Source organism: Heterocephalus glaber, unplaced genomic scaffold (genome assembly GCF_053883595.1).
Source record: "Heterocephalus glaber isolate CG9 unplaced genomic scaffold, H.glaber_assembly_v1.0 deba00001689, whole genome shotgun sequence".
NCBI classification, from domain to species: domain Eukaryota; kingdom Metazoa; phylum Chordata; class Mammalia; order Rodentia; family Bathyergidae; genus Heterocephalus; species Heterocephalus glaber.
In genome coordinates this window covers 882297-903014 of record NW_028258414.1, presented here as the reverse complement: position 1 = coordinate 903014, position 20718 = coordinate 882297, and the positions used below count along the sequence as shown (strand labels likewise).

At 36.0% G+C, this 20718-nt stretch overlaps 1 protein-coding gene across 12 annotated transcripts in view; it reads right to left on the bottom strand.

Annotated features, from left to right (window-relative positions):
• The window catches only part of Tcf12 (transcription factor 12), a 384470-nt gene that overhangs the window by 103502 nt on the left and 260250 nt on the right, over positions 1 to 20718 (bottom strand). For all 12 annotated transcript variants that reach the window (XM_087199164.1, XM_021237170.2, XM_021237171.2 and 9 more), the window contains one exon: positions 351 to 415. In XM_087199164.1, coding sequence (XP_087055290.1) covers positions 351 to 415 — 65 coding nt within the window. The remainder of the gene's footprint in view (positions 1 to 350; positions 416 to 20718) is intronic.

The following is a 20718-nucleotide window of genomic DNA, read 5'->3' as shown; positions in this document are numbered from 1 at the left end:
GTGGCTAGCACTCACACCCTTAATCCTTGTGCCCCTTGATTCTAGCAATGCATCACGAATCAATCCCAGGATCATACTCTAGATCCAACCACCTCTAAAAAAGCCCTACCTAGGACGGCATGAGGCATCTAAACACAAGCAATAACAGGCAAAAATTGAAAGAACAAATAATGGTAAAATAATGTGGATTTCTACAAATATCTTTATTTAACTGTTTAAAAATAGTCTCCTTGGGCTAGGTATGTAGCTCAGTGGTAAAATGCTTCCCTGGGGCATGCAAGGTCTAGAGTTCAATCCCTAGCACCAGAGGAAAAAAACCAACTCATCGTTTTTTTATTCATAAAACTTACTTGACAGCCTGGTAATCCAGTATCTCTGCTGTACAGGGAAAATGAGCCTCTTTCTGATGTTTTTCCTACAGAATGAAGAAAATAACATCATATTAAAAATATTTACTGACAATTCTACTTCTATATTATTCATGGCAATTATATGGAAGTTTGAAAATTGAAAAACTTAAAAGTTCTAAAAAGCTTACTTTAATTGTAGTCAGTTGAAGAGTTAATTCCTTCTTTACATAAAAGAGCATGTAAACACCTTATTGTGAATTATAATATTGAAAATATATTCAAAAGAATGAACAAGAACAGATGTCTAAATAGCCCACAATACAATCCATGTACCCACCAGAGAAAATGACTTTCCCATATTTGCTTCAAATTGAAACTTGCTCCTTCTCTCTTTCAGAAATTAAAATATTATAAGTACAGCTCAACTCAAACCCCAAGGTAACTATTGTTAAGTTGGTGTGTGCTATTGCCAGGTATATTTTAAACTTTTAAATATAGAGTGGTACCTTGGTTCACGAACTTAAATTTATTCTACAATTTTGGAAAAGATGAACACATTTGTGTTTGTGTGGGAAAGATGGCCACAATCATGTCTGTCACCTGATGCAGAGTTATCAAACAAAAACAAAATTCTGTCAAATGGTTCTGTTTGCAAACTAAACTGTCTGCAAACAAAACCGCTTGAGAACAGAGGTACCACTGTGAATTAATACACTCAAATGATATCCATTATTGTTTAAAGTTTAATAAACTGAGGTAGATGGGATTATGTAGATCTGCCCTTTTGAAACTTGTCTTTTCATGCAATCCTATGTTTTTGAGATAGAATATACACTGACAATAGACAATAGGTTCAATCATTATTAGTTGTAGAATCTCATTATGCAAATGAAAGCAGTTTATCTATTCCTCCACTGAAGGATAGTTTACTTTATTATCACGAACAGTGTTGAAACAAATATCCTTTAACATATCATATACAAGAGTTTCCCCAGGAGAGGCACAAAAAAGTGGTAATGGTGAATGAAACGATGTGTACTGTTAGCTTTATGGGCATTGCCATTCTATTCTCTGAAGTCTCTGTATCAATTTATACCCTCTTTGCTGATGTTTAAGAATTCTTGTGGGAACAATATTCACTTTTAACATGTTCACAATGAGGCCAAAATTCATATGTCTTGCTCCTGGTTAGCTCTAAAACAACAGTGGTACATACATGACTATACCATCGGGCAGCATGGGACAAGATTTTGATGCTGACAATAGATAGCAGAACTCTCACTTATTCCAATACATTAGTTAAATATCCTCATTAGTCAGCTTGTGAATATAATATGGCTTTTGATATGGTTTTAATAAATAGTCCCTCATAAGTAGACATGCTACTTAAAAAGATTTCTGTAAAACAGCCAACAACAATAAAATATCATGACAAGGATGAGTCAATATCTATCAATTATAACTATTAATGTTAATGGCCTCAATTCACCAATCAAAAGAAAGAGACAGAATGGATTAAGAAGCAAAATCCAGGGCCTGGGATTTAGCTCAGTGGTTTCGCCGCCTGCCTTGTAAGCGCAAGGACCCAAGTTTGATCCCAGTACCGTTAAAAAACAAACAAACAAACAGAAAAATGGGCTGGGGATTTAGCTCAGTGGTTCTGGCATCTGCCTTGCAAGCGCAAGGTTCCGAGTTCAATCCCCAGTACAAAAAAAAAAAAAAAAAAAAGAAGCAAAATCCACCAATGTGCTGTATACAAGAAACACACCTAACTCAAAAAGAAAAACATAGACTGAAAGTAAAAGGATAGAAAACAGTTCTCCACCTGACAGGAACCCGGAAGAAAGCAGGGGTAGCAATCTTATTTGCAGACAAAGTAGATTTCAAACCAAAACTAATTAAGAGAGACAAAGATGGTCACTACATCCTTGTGAAGGGAGCAATCCAAGAGGAAGAAATGACAATCATAAATATATATGCACCAAACATGAATGCCCCCAATTATACAAAACAAATATTGATGGACATGAAAAACCAAATAAGCACTAATACAATTGTAGTGGGGGACCTCAGTACCCCTCTATCACAAATAGACAGATCATCTAGAAAAAAATTAACAATGAAATTCTAGAACTGAACCAAACTATTGAACAAATGGACTTAACAGATGTTTACAGACTGTTCCACCCCACAAAATCAGAACACACATTCTTTTCAGCTGCACACAAGTCATTCTCCAAAACAGATCACATGCTAGCTCATAGGACATGTCTAAGGAAATGGAAAAGAACTGAAGTTATCCCCTGTATATTATCAGACCATAGTGCAATAAAATTGGAAGTCAATGACATAAGAAACTGCAAAACTCCCACAAACACATGGAAATTGAGTAACACCCTCCTGAACAACCAATGGGTTACAGAGGAAATTAAAGAAGAAATTAGACAGTTTCTACAAGTAAATGATAATGCCGGTACAACATGCAGGAATCTATGGAACACGAGGAAAGCAGTTCTACGTGGGAAATTCATAGCAGTGAATGCCCCTATTAGGACAACAGAGAGATCTCAGTTAAATAGCCTAATGCAGAACATCAAGCTCCTAGAAAAAGAATAGCATAACAAACCCAAAGCTCGAAAAAGAAAGGAAATTACAAAGATCCGAGTAGAAATCAATGCAATGGAGACTAAAAGAAAGATACAAAAAATTAATGAATCAAAGAGTTGGGTTTTTTTGAAAGAATAAGTAAAATTGATACACCTTTAGCCAACCTTATCAAAAAAAGGAAAGAAACGGCTCAAATCCATGCAATTAAGAACAAAAAGGGCCAGGGATTTAGCTTAGTGGTTCCGCCGCCTGCTGTGCAATCTCAAGGACCCAAGTTCAATCCCTGGTTACCAAAAAAAAAAAAAAAAAAAAAAGAACGAAAAAGGTGAAGTCACAACAGACCCAGCAGAAATCGAGCATCATCAGTACCTACATTGAGAACCTGTACTCTAATAAAATGGAAAACTCAGAAGAAATGGACAGATTCCTAGATACATACAAATTGCCAAAGTTAAATGAAGAAGATATAGAAATACTAAACACCCTAATAACAATGAGTGAAATGGAAAATGTAATAAAAAATTTACCAACAAAGAAAAGACCAGGTCCTGATGACTTCACTGTTGAAATCTACAAGACATTTAAAGAAGAACTATCGCCATTCCTCTTTAAACTCATCAAGGAAATTGAAAGGGAAGCAAGGCTTCCAACTTCATTCCTGGAAGCAAGTGTTACTTTGCTTCCAAAACCAGGGAAAGGCCCAACCCAAAAAGAGAACTATTGACCAATCTCTCTAATGAACACAGATGCAAAAATCCTCAACAAGATACTGGCAAACAGAATACAGAGGGTCCTCAAGAAGATCATATACCCTGACCAAGTCGGATTTATCCCAGGGAATGCAAGGATGGTTCAGCATTTGTAAATCAATAAATGTAATACACTATATTGACAGAGTCAAGGACAAAAACCATATGATCATCTCAAAAGATGCAGAAAAGGCATTTGAGAAAATCCAATACCCATTCATAATAAAAATGCTACAAAAAACTGGAATAGAAGGTCTTTATCTCAACCTGATTAAGGCTATGAAAAACCAACAGCCAACATCATACTAAATGGTCAAAATCTCAAAACTTGCACGCTAAAATCAGGAACAAGACAAGGATGCCCACTATCACCACTCCTGTTCATAGTGTTCTGGAAACATTAGCCATAACAATTAGAAAAGAGAAAGAAATAAAAGGAATAAAGATAGGAAAGGAGAAGTAAAACTGTCATTATGTGCCGATGATATGATACATTACATAGAAAACCCAAAAAACTCAGTCAAAAGTCTTCTAGACCTAAGTGACAGATTCAGTAGAGTAGCTGGATACAAGGACAACACTCAAAAAACAATAGCCTTCTTATACACAAATAGCAGACTCATTGAGAGAGAAATTCGAAACATAATTCCTTTTACAATAGCATCTAAAAAAATGAAACATCTAGGAACCAACCTAACAAAGGAAGCAAAAGATCTCTACACTGAAAACTACAGCACTCTGAAAAAGGAGATCGAAGAGGATATAAGAAAATGAAAAGACATCCCTTGTTCCTGGTTAGGAAGAACCAATATAGTGAAAATGGCCATACTTTCAAAACTACTATATAGATTTAATGCAATGCCGATTAAAATTTCAAAAATATACTTCACAGAGGTAGAGAAAACAATACAAAAATTCGGATGTGCAGATGACTTAAAAAAACTCTTCACAGAAGTGATGGCAGAAAACTTCCCAAGGAGGGGAAAAGAACTTGACATACAGCTAAGTGAGGCATCTAGGACTCCAGCTAGCCTTAATAAAAAAAAATCTACACATAGGCATATAATAGTTAGGATTCCAGAAATCCAAAAGAAGAAGAAAATTCTCCAAGCAGTGAGAGAAAAGAAACAAATCACATACAAAGGAAAGCCCATCAGAATCACAGCAGACTTCTCAATGCAAACCCTCAAGGCAAGAAGAGCTTGGAGTGATGTACTTCAAGCCCTAAAGGAAAACAGCCTCCAACCCAGATTGATGTATCCTACAAAACCATCTTTCAAAATTGATGGAGAAACAAGATGCTTTCATGATAAAGAGCACCTCAGGAACTTTGTGAATACCAAACCAGCACTCCAAAAAATTTTAGACAATACCCTAAGAAAAGACAATGAGGATCACAACCCCAGGAAACCCAGCAGAATGAATCCATTGGGCATGACAAATTAAACGCAAAGGGGGAGAATCCAACAAAAAGAAAAAGTCATAACAAGGCTTTTAAAACTTTTAACTTCATCTCCCTAATGAGTGTATAATTCAATCTTGTTATTGTACTGATTAGTATTTTTCTGATTCTAGAACTGCACACCATTCCTTGTGCTATACTGGCTATTTATCATCTTCTTATATCTACATTTTAATTGGGTTGTCTATTAATGAGCTCTAAGAATTCTTTATATATTCTAATCATAGGTTATATGCATTGTAAATATGGTCTGTTTAAGGACTACTTTTCATTTTAATGATGTCATTTAAAGTTCTAAATTTTGATGGAATCTCATTTATCAATTTTTTTCTTTTATACATCATCTCTTTTATATCCTAGGTAGTTCTCGCCTATGCTCAATTCATAAATATTTTCCCTTATAATTTCTTCTTAAAGTTTTATACTTTTAGGCTTTCTTATTTAGGTTCATAGATCCCTTCAAGTTATTTTCATGTATGGAAAAAAAAGGGTTGAGGTTAATTTTTTATATATGGATACCAGGTGTTCTAGTGCCATTTGCTGAAGACACTATCTCTTCCTCGGCTCTTGAATCGAGTTTATATTCTATAAAATGCTAATGTTAAATAATCTTTCAAAACTCAGTGGACCATATATGTGTGGTTCTATTTCTAGATTCTCTGTTTTATTCGAATGATCTATATGTCTTTCCTTACACCAACACTGCCTTGATTATTGTAGCTTTAGAAGAAGTCTTAAAATTGGGTGCTAAACGTCTTTCACACTGTTTTTGTTTTTGTTTTTGGCTTTTCTGGGTCCTTTGTACTCCTACATAACTTTTAAATTTCAATATCCAGTGCGTCATTTATAGCAAGTATACACAGACCTGAATTTGTATATATACCGTGTTTCCTAATCCTGCTAAATTCAAGTACAAGTTCTAGGGGCTCCTAGAGATTTCTTGGGTGTTTTCTCTGTAGATGATCATTTCATCTACATATAAAGATTTTGCTTATGCTGTGCCAATCCTATTCTAGTTGTGTCATTTTATTGCCAGACTATTTTGGTTTAGACCTATGTTTCAAAGTCTAATGGACAGATGAAGAGTAGGCATATATGCCCTTGTTCCCCACTTTAGGGAGAAAGCATTGTATCGTCTCCATTCATAAAAGGAGTTTTTGTTGGAAGTATGGAGTACATGTCTTTGATCTGTTGAGAAGGTTCTGTTCTACTTCTAGTCTCCTGATAGCTTTTACCATGAACAGCCGTGGAATTTCGTCCAATACTCTTTCTCCAACGAGTGACAGGATCATATGGCTTTCTCCTTTCCTCTGTTTAAATGATGACTTTTGGGGGTGGATCTTCCAATGCTGAACCAACACTCCCATCCCTACAATAAAACCACTGTCTACATCCTGCCAGATCTGACTTCTAAGAATTGGTTTTGTTAAACAAATTTCTATCTATGTTCGTACATTTTTCTTCTATTATCTTTATCCAGTTTTAGGATTAGCACAATGTTGATTTCCTAAAATGAGGGGAGAAGTGTTCCTTGTTTTTCTTGCTTTAAATGTTTGATATAATTTCTCAGTTAAAATGTTTATGAGCCTGCTGTCATCATATAGGTAGGTTTTCAAGCTAAGAATATACTTTCTTTAATAGGTGCTATTCAAATTTTATATTTCCTCCAGAGTTAGTTTCATTAATTTGTCTTCTAAGTTACTTCTTAGAAGTTGTCAAATTTATTTCAAAAAAGACTTTTGTAATATGCTTTCTATATCCTTTTAAATTTTGTAAAATCTGTGGTAATGTCTCCTAGATCTTAATATTGTAATTTTAAAAATGTATAACTGATACTGTGTAACATGAAGAAAAGGTCTAAGAGAGCAGGGGAATTGGGAGGGGTAGGGGAAGGGAAAAAAGGGAAAGAAAAAAATATGAGAAGAGGGAAAAAATGGAAACAAGCTCTTTGCAAATAGGGAAGGCTGGAGGGGGTGAAGGGAGGGCAAGGGAAGGGGAAAAAAATAAGAACCAAGAGACTCATGTAATGGTACAAGATCCCAATGATGAATGTAACTGTATTGTATACCTAAAATGTACCAATAAAGTTAATGGGGGGAAAAAAACAACAAATAAACAAGATGTCTCTTGTTTAATTAAATCTGATAGTTATTCAAAAGATTTAACATCTGTAAAAATGAATAGAATGCTCAAAATTGTTTACTGAAAATCTTGTAAATATATGTACTAAATATTAGGTCTTTTTCATTAAAATATATATGCTATGCTGGCTAACACATGAAAATATCTTAAATCTCGAAATCTGGTGTCTGCTAATTCCTTAGATATAGAATGAGCCTCTAATTATATATCTAGTTATTATAAAACACATTAGCAGTTAGGGATATCATTTCTGAGTCCAATAAGGATATTACAGCATGTGTTTTAAAGACAGGTCTCCTGACTTTAGGTCAAGTAACGACAACACAGAAAAACATGGAGATTTATAAAAAAGGATAATTACAATAGTCTGTTTGCTTCACAGTCTCAGGATAAATAAATATATTCTATAGAGAGAACTTCAATTTGCCAAATATGCTTATGAAGTGAAAAATATGTAATTTTTAAACAATATGTCTTTTATTTTTTTATTTCTTTATTTTTTTCTTCTTAAATTCTTTTATTGGTACATTTTAGGTATACAACACATTTACATTTCTCATTGGGAACTTGTACCTTTACATAATGCACCTTGATTCTTATTTTTTCCCCATTCCTAGCCCTCCCTTCACGCCCTCCACCCTTCCCTATTTACAAAGACTTTATTTCCATTTTTTCCATTTCTCATCATTTTTCCTTTCCCTTCTTTCCTTTCCCCTGCCCCTCTCAATACCCCTACCCCTTTGAATCTTTTCTTCCTATTTTGCATTATTGATTATTCATTCTAATCATTGCTACATTTTAGGTATACAATATAATGACATTCATCATTGGAAATTTGCACTTTTACATAATCTCTCTTGGTTTTTATTTTTCACCCTTGCCCAGCCCTCACTTCAACCCCTCCACTCCTATTTAAAACGATTTTGTTCCTATTTTTCCATTTTCTCATATTAATCCCATTCCCTTCTTTCCCTTCCCCTACCCCTTCTGCTTCCTTCCCCTTTGCCCCTTTTCTTCCTATTTCACATTACCTATTATACAGTTTAGTCCTTATTTACACTTTCAGTTTCTCACACCAGAGAAACTATTCGATATTTATACATGTGTGTTCTATTTATTTCACTTAAGAGTACTCCCTCAATGTGCATCCATTTAGCAATAAATGTCTCTAATTTCTCATTTTTTATGGCTGAGTAGTACTCCATTTTGTAAAATAACCACATTTTCTTTATCTAGTCTCCAGTTGATGGACATTTGGGCTGTCTCCAAGTTTTAGCTATCACAAACTGTGCTATGAACATGGGTGCACATATATCACTGTGGCATGATTCTTTTAATTCTTTGGGGAAGATCCCCAGCAGTGGAATAGCGGGGTCAAACGGGACTTCCAGTCCTAGTTTTTTGAGTTATCTCCATACTGATTTCCACGGTGGTTGCACCAGTCTACACTCCCACCAGCAGTGGAGCAGTGTTCCTCTTTCTCCACAGCCCCGCCAGCATTTGTTATTGGTTGATTTTATGATAGCAGCCATTCTTTTTGGAGTGAGGTGGAATCTCAGTGTTGTTTTCATTTGCATCGCTCGAATGACCAGTGATGTTGAACATTTTTTCATGTATTTATTTGCTATTTCTACTTCTTTGTCTGAGAAATGTCTGTTCATTTCAGATGCCCATTTTCAGATTGGGACTTCAAATTTGGGAGGTCTGATCTTTTTAAGTTCTTTACAGATTCAAGATAGTAGACTTTGTCTCAGGTAAAGCAGGTGAAGATTTTTGCCCACATTGTGGGTTGTCTCTTCACACTGCTGGTGGTTTCTCTTGTTGTGCAGAAGCTTTTTAATAAGAAGAGACCCCACTTGCTGACTGTTTGTGCTAGTTCACAGGCAAATGAGGTTTTCTTCATAAAATCTTTTCCTACACCAATGTCTTCAAGAGTTCTACCTAACCTCTGTTCCAACTGGTTCAGAGTTTCTATTTTAATATTTAGATCTTTAATCCATTTCGATTTTAGTTTAGTGCATGGCGAGAGATATAGGTCTAGTTTTTATTTTTGGCAAGGTGAAATCCAATTTTTCCAGCACCATTTATTAAAGAGGCTATCTTTCCTCCAGTGAAGGTGTTTGGCTCCTTTATCGAAGATGAGATGGCTGAGTGTGTCTGGCGTTGTTTCTGCATCTTTTAATCTGTTCCACTGGTCCTCAAGTGTGTTTCTTTGCCAGTACCATGCTGGGTTTTTTTTGGGGGGGGGGTACCAGGGATCAAACTCAGGACCTTCCGCTTGGGAGGCAGGCGGTGGAACTACTGAGATGAATCTCTGGCCCTACCATGCTGTTTTGATCACAGTAGCTTTGTAGTATAGTTTCAACTTGGGGATTGTGGTATCCCCTACCTTGTCTTTATTGCCTAGTAGTACTTTTGCTATTCTATGTCTCTTCTTGTTCCAAATGAATTTTTGGATTGTTTTCTCCAGGTCTGTGAAGTATGCTCCTGGAATTTCAATTGTGATTGCACTGAATTTGTATAGCAGTTTTCGAAGTATGGCCATTTTTACTATGTTGACTCTTCCTACCCAGGAGCAAGGGATGTCTTTCAATTTTCTGATATCATGTTCAATCGCTTTTTTCAGAGTGCTATAATTTTGAGAGTAGAGGTCTTTGATTTCTTTTGTTAGGCTGATTCCTAGGTATTTCAATTTTTTGGATGCTATTGTGAAAGGAATGGATTGCCCAGTTTCTCTCTCAGTGAGTCTATTTTTTGTGTACAGAAAAGCTACTGGTTTTGTGTGCTGACCTTGTATCCAACTACTTTACTGAATTTGGTTATTAAGTGTAGAAGACTTTTGGCGAGTTCTTAGTGTCTTCTATATAGAGTACCGTGTCATCTGCAAATAATGACAATTTGACTTCTTTGTTTCTTATATTTATTCCTTTCATTTCTTGCCTGATTGCTGTGGCTAATGTTTCTAAAACTGTATTGAATAGGAGTGGTGATAGTGGACATCCTTGTCTTGTTCCTTATTTTTGTGTGAAGGACTTCAGTTTTTGACCATTCAGTATGATATTGGCTGTTGGTTTTTCATAGATGGCTTTTATCAGATTGAGGTAGAGACTGTCTCTTCCAATTTTTTGTAGGGTTGTTATCAAAAGTGTGTGCTGGATTTTGTCAAATGCTTTTTCTGCATCTACTGAGATGATCATATGGTTTTTGTTCTTGGCTCTATTGATATAGTGCATTACATTTGATTGATTTGCGCATGCTGAACCATCCCTGGATCCCTGGGATGAATCCCACTTGATCAGGGTGTATGATCTTCTTGATTATGTTTTGCATTCTATCTGCCAGTCCATTAGTGAGACTGGCCTATAGTTCTCTTTTTTGGTTGGGTCATTCTCTGCTTTGGGGATCAAGGTGATGCTTTCTTCCAGGAATGAATTTGGGAGTATTGCTTCCTTTTCAATTTCATTGAAGAGTTTAAATAATAGTGGCAAGAGTTCCTCTCTAAATGTCCTGTAGAATGCAGCAGTGAAGCCATCAGGATCCGGGCTTTTCTTAGCTGGTAAATTTATAATTACATTTTCAATTTTATTGATTGATATTGGGTTGTTTAGAATTTTTAGGTCTTCTTTGTTCAACTTTGGTAATTTGCATGTATCTAGGAATCTGTCCATTTCTTCTGTATTTTCCATCCTATTGGCATATAGTTCCGAAGTAGGTATTGATGATCCTCTGGATTTCTGCTGAGTCCACTGTACTTTCATTCTTTTCATTCCTAACTACATGGATCTGGGCCTTTTCGTTCCTTTTTCTGATAACGTTGGCTAAGGGCTTGCCAATTTTGTTCATTCTTTTGAAGAACTAATTCTTGGCTTCACTGATTTTTTTGTATTATTCTCTTAGTCTCCATTGCATTGATTTCTGCTCTGATCTGTATAATTTCCTCCCTTGTAGGAGCTTTGGGTTTGTCCTGCTCTTCTTTTTCTAGAAGTTTGACGTTCAGCATTAGATTGTTTACTTGCGCTCGCTCTGTTTTCCTAACATGAGTATTCACTGCTATGAATTTCCCTTGGAGGACTGCTTTCATTGTGTCCCATAGATTCCAGTATGTTGCACTGGAATTGTCATTTAATTGTAGGACTGTCTGATTTCTTCTTTAATTTCCTCTGTGACCCATTGGTTATTCAGAAGTGTGTTGTGCAGTTTCCAGGTGTTTATGAAATTCTTATGGTTTCTTTTGCTATTGATCTCCAATTTCATAGCACTATGGTTTGATAATATTCAGGGGGTAACTTCAACTCCTTTGCACTTACTTAAACTTGTTCTATGAGCAACTATGTGGTCTATTTTAGAGAACGACCCATGTGCAGCTGAAAAGAATGTGTGTTCTGATTTTGTGGGGTGAAACACTGTGTAAACATCTGTTACGTTCATTTACGAGATTGACCATGTTCTACTACTTCATTGTTTATTTTTGGTCTAGTTGATCTATTTGTGATAGTGGGGTATTGAGGTCCCCCACTACTATTTTATTAGTGTTTATTTGATCTTTCATGTCCATTAGTATTTGTTTTATATAGTTGGGTGCACTAGTGTTTGGTGCATAGATATTTATGATTATCATCTCTTCATCTTGGATTGTTCCCTGCACAAAGATATAGTGTCCTTTTTTTGTCTCTCTTAATCAGTGTTGGTTTGAAATCCACTTGATCTGCAAGGAGGATGGCAACGCCTGATTTTTTTCGGGTTCTTGTTGCATGGAGGATTGTTTTCCACCCCTTAACTTTCAGTCTATGAAATAGACTTTTTTTTCTTTTTGAATTAAGTGTGTTTCTTGTATGTAACATATTGTTGGATCTTGCTTTCTGACCTATTCTGCCAGTCTATTTCTTTTGATTGGTGAATTAAGGCTATTTACATTGATGGTTATAACTGATACATATTGACTTATCATTGTCATAACTTTTTCATTTTGTTGGATTCTCCCCCTTTGCATTTAATTTCTTGTCATGCCTGATGGATTCATTCTGCTGGGCTTCCTGGGGTTGTGATCCTTTTTGTCTTTTCCTAGGATATTGTTTAAACTTTTTTGGAGTGCTGGTTTGGTATTCATGAAGTTCCTAAGGTGCTCTTTGTCATGAAAGTATCTTATTTCTCCATCAATTCTGCAAGATAGTTTTGCAAGGAACATCAATCTGGGTTGGAGGCTGTTTTCCTTTAGGGCTTCCAGTATGTCACTCCACGCTGTTCTTGCCTTGAGGGTTTGTGTTGAGAAGTCTGCTGGGATTGTGATGGGCTTTCCTTGTTATGTGATGTGTTTCTTTTCTCTAACTGCTTGTAGAATTTTGTTCTCCTGTTGGGTTTCTGAAATCTTAACTATTATTTGCCTATGTGTAGTGTTTTTGATCACGGCTAGTTGGAGTCATATATGCCTCATTTATCTCTTTTTCCAGTTCTTTTCCCCTATTTGGTAAGTTTTCTGTCATCACTTCTGTGAACAGTTTTTTTATGTCATCTGCACTCTCTCCTGTTTCTTCATTGACTCTAATTAGTCTGATGTTATTCTTCTTTGCATCGTCTAGCAGCTGCTGGATTGATTTCTCATGGTCCCTTATAATTTTAAAGAAATTTTTCTTTTCCTGGTCACTAATTGCAATCCTATCTTCTATATCTGAAATTCTATCCTCGCAATGGCTCATTCTGCTGCATAAACTTTCAATGGAGTTTTTAATCTCCTGCATTCCATTTGTTTCCTATGTTGGGATTCCATCATATTGCAGAGCTCTTTTTTTTTTTTTTTAAATCTGTGTCTGCTCTAGATTAATCATGTCCTATACTATGAGCACAATCTCTGCTGTTATCCAAGAAATTATTTATTTCATTTTTTCCATATCCTCTTTCTTTGACAGTTCAGGGAGTCCAGGTGGTGAGTATCAGATTGTTCGATCTTATTTCCCTTTGGGGTTGCCTTAGGTCATCTGGAAGCCTGGTTGTGAGACTTGTTTATGTGTCTTCTCATTTCAACAGATGGAGCCTGCTTTTTCTTTTTTGAGGCGACTTTTTGCTCACCCACTGATCCTGAATTCTCAGCAAGCCACCGAACAGCCTTTACTCTGCTGCTCACCAGTACACCAATTTCTGGGTTCAGATTGGTGGCCTTCTGGATCCCTGAGCTGACCTGTTGTCTGGATGGGCTTCTGGCTGGGGCCTGTGCACACTTGGGATGGTATCTAGGTGTGTCTCTCGCTGTGGCCCCCATGCAGCTGTTGTCCGGCAGGGCCTTTGGCTGGGGGCTGTGCACCCCAGGTCCTGTTGTCTGAACAGGCTTTGGCTAGGGTCTCCACACACTTATCAATGGTATCAGGCAAGCCTCTGGGTACTGCTTGTGTGCCTGTAACACTCTTCTTCAGGGGGGTCCCTGGCTGTGGCCAATGATATGTCAGACCTCTGGCTGAAGCCTGTGCCCATGCAGCTCCTCTCTGGGAGGACCCCTGGCCTGCATGGGTGTGCCGGAGCCTCTGGGGTCAGGGCGGACCCCAACTGGGATCTGCCTGCAGCCACACTGGTCTGGGCCACAGAGCTGCTCCCTGGGATCTTCAGGCACATGGATGGAATGGCAGACCTCTGGCAGAAGCCTGCGCATCCATGCAGCTCCTCTCTGGGTGGAACCCTGGCCTGGGCGGTACTGCAGGAGCTTCTGATACCTGACTTTCTGAATCTGGCTTATTTTCCGTAGTATGGCTATTTCCAATTACATCCTCTTTTCGGGCATAATTCTTGTCTTCTTTATGGTAGAGTAATTAATATTCATTGTGTATATATACTACTATTTCTTTGCTCGTCTGTAGATGGGCATCTAGGCTGGCTCCATATCTTGGTTGTCATGAATTGTACTGCATTACACATGGGTATGAAGGTTTATGGTGACTTTAATTCTTTAGGGTGTATTTCAAGAAGTGGTATAACCAGGTCATATGGCACTTCTATTCTTAAGTTTTTGAGGAACCTGCATTCTGATTTCCATAGTGAATGCACTAATTTATATTTCCATGAGCAGTGTAGACCCTCCCCCCATAAACCTTTCAAGCATGTATTGTTTTTTATATTCCTGATGATATCCATTCTGACTGGAGTGAGATGGAATCTCAATGTAGTTTTAATATGTACTTCCCTAATGGAAATGCCTTACTGGTTGTTTTTACTTCTTTTTAAAAGTGGCTTGTACAACTCTTTTGTCCATTTTCTGACTGGGATATTTGATTTTTGTTAGTTCTTTATATATTATAGATATTAACTCTCAGCTGGAACTGAAGTTTACAGTCCCATTTGATTCTTACTATTATTTCCTGAGCTACTGGAGTCTAACCAGAAGTCTTCGCCTGTACCTATGGCTTCAAGTGTTTTCCTGGTGGTTTCTAAGATTTAGGTCATATATCTAGCTTTTTGATCCATTTTGCCTTTTTTATAGATGAGAGATAAGGATCTAGCTTCAGTCTTCTACATATGTATATCCATTTTTTTTCAGATTCACGTGTTAAAGAGGCTGTCTTTTTCAAAATGAATGTTTTTGGCTGCTTTGCCCAGTGAATCAGATAGCTAAAGTTGCATGGGTTTGTTTCCGTGTCCTCTGTGCTGTTCCACTGGTCTACATGTCTGTTTTTATGCCAGAACCATGCTTTTATTAATGGGGGTTTGCAGTATAGTTTGAAAACAGGTATTATGGTTTCCCAGCCTTGTTCTTTTTGCTTAGGATTGGTTTTGCTCTTCTGGGTCTTTTATGCTTTGTATGAATTTTAGGATTTTTTCCTAGTTTAGTGAAGAGTATCATTGGAATTTTGATGGGGAATGTAGATTACTTTTGGTAATGTGGCCATTTTAACACTATTAATTCTGTGGATCCATGAATGCAGGAAATCTTTCTATCATTTAGTGACTCCAGTTTCTTTAATGTTTTGTAATTTTCACTGCAGTGGTCTTTCACCTCCTTGGTAAGGTTGATCCCTAGATATTGTATTTTTTTTAAAGCTACTGTGAATGGAATTATTTCAAGATTTCTTTCCCCACTAGTTCATTTATTGCTATATAGAAAGGGTATTGATTTTTTTTGGGGGGGGGTACTGGGGATCGAACTCAGGACCTTGCGCTTTTGAGGCAGGCACAGTGCCACTGAGCTAAATCCTGGGCCTCAAAAAAAGGTATTAATTTTTAATGCTGATTTTATAGCCTCTCTTAGCTATATCTTTAATAAATTATAATTTTCAAACAGAATCATTATTACCTGTGGGGAGCCTAACCACTTAACAGACTGTTTAAGAAAACCTAAGTTTCTAAATTTACTTTCCTATGTCTATCAGAATTTCTAAACTTCTTCCTTTCAAAAAGGATATTCAATTCAGAGAAGATGAAAAATAATTTAACATAAACTGAAAACACTACAAAGTAAAAGTTTCTTTTAAAATGGAAAGGTGACAGCTTATTTTAAAAATAATGCCCTATTCAACTGAGATTTTGAAATGTAAATACATTTTTATTCCATCTTCCATTTATTAGAAACTAGTTATTTTCTCAGGATCTTAAAAGTTTGGGAACTCCTAAAATACAATAATGTGTATTTAATCTGAAACTCAGAAGGTATTCACTTTTAATTCTTTCAAAATTATTTTCATAAGAATTATTTTAATAAATTGTATTAATCATACAGTCCTCTTTATTTTAGGTGTCTGGCAAATAACCTCTGGCTATCTTATGGGTTTCTGCTATCTTTTATAAAATTACAGTCAGTATGCACACAATTTTAACCGGTAAACTTCAGCTGAACATAGTTTAAGAACTATTAGTAACTTAATATGTGTCTTTCCCTGAAAGATCTAGGAAAAATAATTTCAAAGAATTTACTGGGATATTGTAGTACAGGGGCTTCATACTGAAGATGTGGATTGGGGTGAAGTATGCACATGTGTCATAGGCCTCCTTGGCTGGCTTCTCAGAATAATGTTCTGAGAATAATGTGCACAAAACAGAATATATGCAAGGGATGATCAAAATATACAATGCATGTTTAAATTGAAAAATAATTATTCCAGTAAGACACACTGGCATTAATCCCTCTCAAAATTCTCCTCACTTCAAACATACTTTTTTCATGGTTCTTACCACTTTCTGAAACAGTTTAGGAATTCCTATTTAGTGTCTTATTCATATGAGGTGTAATCCAAAAACATGTGGTGAATGCTGATGCCCAACACTATTGAGTGAAAGGGCAAGTTTACAAAAATATTACAGTGTGTCTTCAGCCACCTTATTCCTGAATCTGGCACCATATGATTTTTGGCTCTTCCCAAAAGTCAAAATGACCTTGAAAGGTAAACATTTTGAATCCTTTAAGAACACTGAGGCAGCCATGACAGTGCAACTAAAGACATTCATGAAAGAGGATTCCAGAGTTGCTTCAAGATGTGATAAGAATTATGGGTAAGTGTGTTTGAAGTAAGGGGGGAGTATTTTGAGGGGAACTATTGCCAAATGTTCACTATGCTATTAAATTCTTTTAAAAGTACTTTTGATCACAATTCTCAGTATTATAAATTGATAAGTAATTATTCATATTAAAAATTATGTAGTAATTTATCAAATTAAATAGATCTAGTAGCAGGCTTATTAACAATCATAATTTAAAAACATAAATAATAGTTTATTCTATTAGTGACAGAAGTGATAGATACTGTTAGGAATATTTTGCTACCTTCATTCAAAACTGCAGTCATGCTAAATTTCACTTAGAGATGGTAATTTTTTTCTACCAAGCTCACTGATTTTCCCTCTATTTTGGAATTCCTGAAACCCAAGATCAGAACCCTAGCTAGGGAGAATAGCAATGTATTACTGGATAATATACAAGTATATACCTATATGTGTATCAAGCCAGTAGACATATGTAAATATGTATCTTATGTGCACAAATTTATTTCAAGTAGATTTATGTGGCTTACATGAAAAAGTCTTTATTTTCTGACCCCAAACTAAGAACTGCTCAAGAAATAAATCTGATTAATCTATATAGTATTTAAAACTTATTTAACAGTAAATTTATGAAGTTCAAGAAGTTAATTTTCCTAGTGTTTGTATAAGACACATGAATAATGAGTTTCAACAGTTACTGTAATAAACATTCACAGAATTTTACAAAATTGTCATCTCTAATGTAATTCAAGTTACAATTCTCTATTGTTTACCTAGGCTCCAAAAATACAAATTAATGTTAATGATAACCTATAAAGAACTCTTCAAAAGATAACTTGGCCTAAGTTTTTTTTGTCAAAGGATACAACTGGCGGTCAAACTGAAGCTGAGGATAGACAGGGACAGTTCTACACTCCTATTCTTCTTCAATCCAGTAACAAATATTCAGTACTCAACTAGACAGGAGAACGTAAGTTTGATATGTTTCATCAAACATTTATGGATTTGTCACTCTCAGAGTGGGATTACAAAATGAGTAAGATATAAGCTGCTTCCCTAAATATATGCTAACTAGTCGAAAAGGTTACACCCTAGTAGAAGACCAGATATCCAACAGTATGCATGTTTTTTAAAAAATCCCATTGCAGGTAGATGGTGCCACAATCTTTGCTGAAAATGGGGATCAGTTTTATTCTTACTTAATATGCAAACTTAGATCAAAGCAACTCTTTGCAGCAAGCTCTAGTGTCTTGAGACTTGGATCCAAAGTTGATCACAGTATAGGTGGTGGCAGAGGATTTGATAGGAAATCATCTAGGGCTAGGGCAATTTCCTAAGGTCCATCAAATCAGGAAGAAGACTCCTGTTGTCACTTGAGTGGAGAAATTTGTATCTTCTGGTTATACTAAGATAAAGATGAAACTATCCGTCATTTAACAGAAGGGTCTTTGAAGTAGCTGGCCTGAATGAGAACAGTAAAGCCTTATAGGTAAGTGATTTCCCAACAGAAGTGGTCTGACAAGCTATATTCTGCTGTGCAGTTTTACAACTGTCAAGTTTGCTTTCACTTAGACTCAGATCATGCTATACTGTGGCTAGAACTAGCCTCAAAGTTAAAAGACAAATACACTGCCGAGGACAAAGTGATTAAACACATGTGTAAGTCATAGGCCAGAGCTGGACTTTTCCTTTGCTAGACAATGAAACTCTAGTAAGGACCAGGAATTTTGGTGTTCTATAAACATTTATGTTGCTTCTTTGTTCATTTTTGTAAGCCACACTATGAGCATTCATTACATTAGCATACATTACATTTATTACATTAAAACGTCCATGTGCTATAATTTAACATTACACTAATTTTTCTTAAAATGATAACAGCTTAACCTTGAAAAACGAATTCCTCGGTGCTTCAAAAGTTACCTCACTAAACATTACTATGTTCAAAATTAAATATTTCAATATATAAATCATATGTTTTTCCACATTTGCTTTTCAGAAAAACAATGAACTCTTTATATAGGCAAATCTAAATACTTAGGCACAAATCTAAATTTGGAGACAGTCTTCTAAGCAGACCGATTTCCTCCACATTGGTATCTTTGAAAATTTTTTCATGCCTGGAGAAACTGTTTCTTTTGTACGTAATGCTTACCAAAAATTACACACAACTTGAACTATATTACCATCTGGAGAAACACACAATGCTGTCTTACGAAGTGGGCGTAACTATAATGCCAGTGGATGTCACAGAGCAGAGACTTGGTGAATTCTAATGATTGGATTCACTTCCTGGCTCTTCTCTCTCCCTAAGTGAACTGGGCAAGTTACAAGTCAATGGCCCCACTCACTCTTTCAGGACTATTAACTAAGTAACATGTACCTCACACAGGCCTGTATAGTTTAATTAATGTTTATAAAGAACTTGGAAATTCTTGTCTGAAAAAACCTCAGCCACTGCTATCATTAGAATTATAGACCTCATTTTGAAAGTAATCTGCTCAAACTCACAGGAAAAAAAAATGTAAGAAGGAAATGCCTGCCTATTTTCTTCACAACAATTTGTTTAAGTATTACTGGCAAACATTTGTGCCAAGCATGCTGCTGGCTACTCTGAAAATATTTAACTATCTAGTGCCAACAAGCACAGCTGCCGGACTCTCCATGCCCTCCTCTTGCCCACTCCATGCCAAATTACTCACACAGCTATGAATGATGAGGCAGCAACACAGGGAAATGCCAAGTGTGAGTAAGATTAGTGATCACCCTGAGGATCCGTAGAGGAGTAGGTGACTAGCAAGTCCCCAGTTGTAATCACTTTTCTAACCCAGCCATTATATCATCATGTATGCCATTTTAATTCTGTATCAACTTCCTGTTTCAGGCATCAGAACTATAAAGGGCTTCCCAATCAATAATTCCCATAGAACTGCTAAAGGACTAATTAAGTATTTTATCCTGATAAGAAAACACAGTCAAACCAAGGCAATTTAAACAGGTTTTAAAAATGATTTCTGAGACTTTTAAACATGAGAGGAAGTAGTCCAGGATGCAAACATTCACCAATCCAGCTATTCTTCCTCTCCCTTTCTGCCTCTCCACTTAATGTCAGAATTACAAGTTAAATAAAAACAAGCAGATGAGAGTGAGAAGGCTGCCTTTCAGCCATTAGAATGCCCAGAGGAAAAAGTTTAAGTGAGTGGGCAAAGTGGCGAGTAGTCAGAAATTAGGAGTGAATGAACAGAGCAGAAGGACATAAATACATTTTGATCAATTTTAGTTATTTATCAAAACTTTCTGGACCATTTTATGGTCTACTGTAACAAATATAGAAATATATTAAAAAGGTGGTTCCTATAGGTAGCTCAAAATGTAAATCCCACTTCTGAGATGTTTTACTTGACAACTGCATTTTTAAGTTGTCCTTGAAAACAGATTATTACTGTATTGTTTCTTTCCTTTAAGTTCAGAATTTAAGTGTGTTTTCTTAATGTCTCTACATATCTCCAACCACATGTTCAAAATGTTTAAATCTAAGAAATGAAGACATTTCCTTTTTTTTCTCATAATTCAACAGATTAAAGAAGTGGGAACTGTCTTTTGGCTGCAGTTCAATGAAAAATGTCATGAATGTGTATTCTTTTTAAAAAATCAAATAGTTTTGTATCTTAATGTTTATTCTATTCTTAAATAACAAAGGATGTGAAATAATTTAATTGATGGTTTACAACTTTCTAGGTACTTAGCAACTTGAGCCAATACTCCAATACCATAACCCTATCTACTCAAAAAGAAAGTAAGTCAAGTAACAGTCACCTCAACAAATACTGTGTTGGGCCAGAGAAGGGAGAAAGTTATCAAATACATCTACTTTTTGTATTTCATTTCCTTCTTGACATTAATCTATCTTTGAAATCACACACTTACACAACCTATTCCCCGACAGACTCTTTCT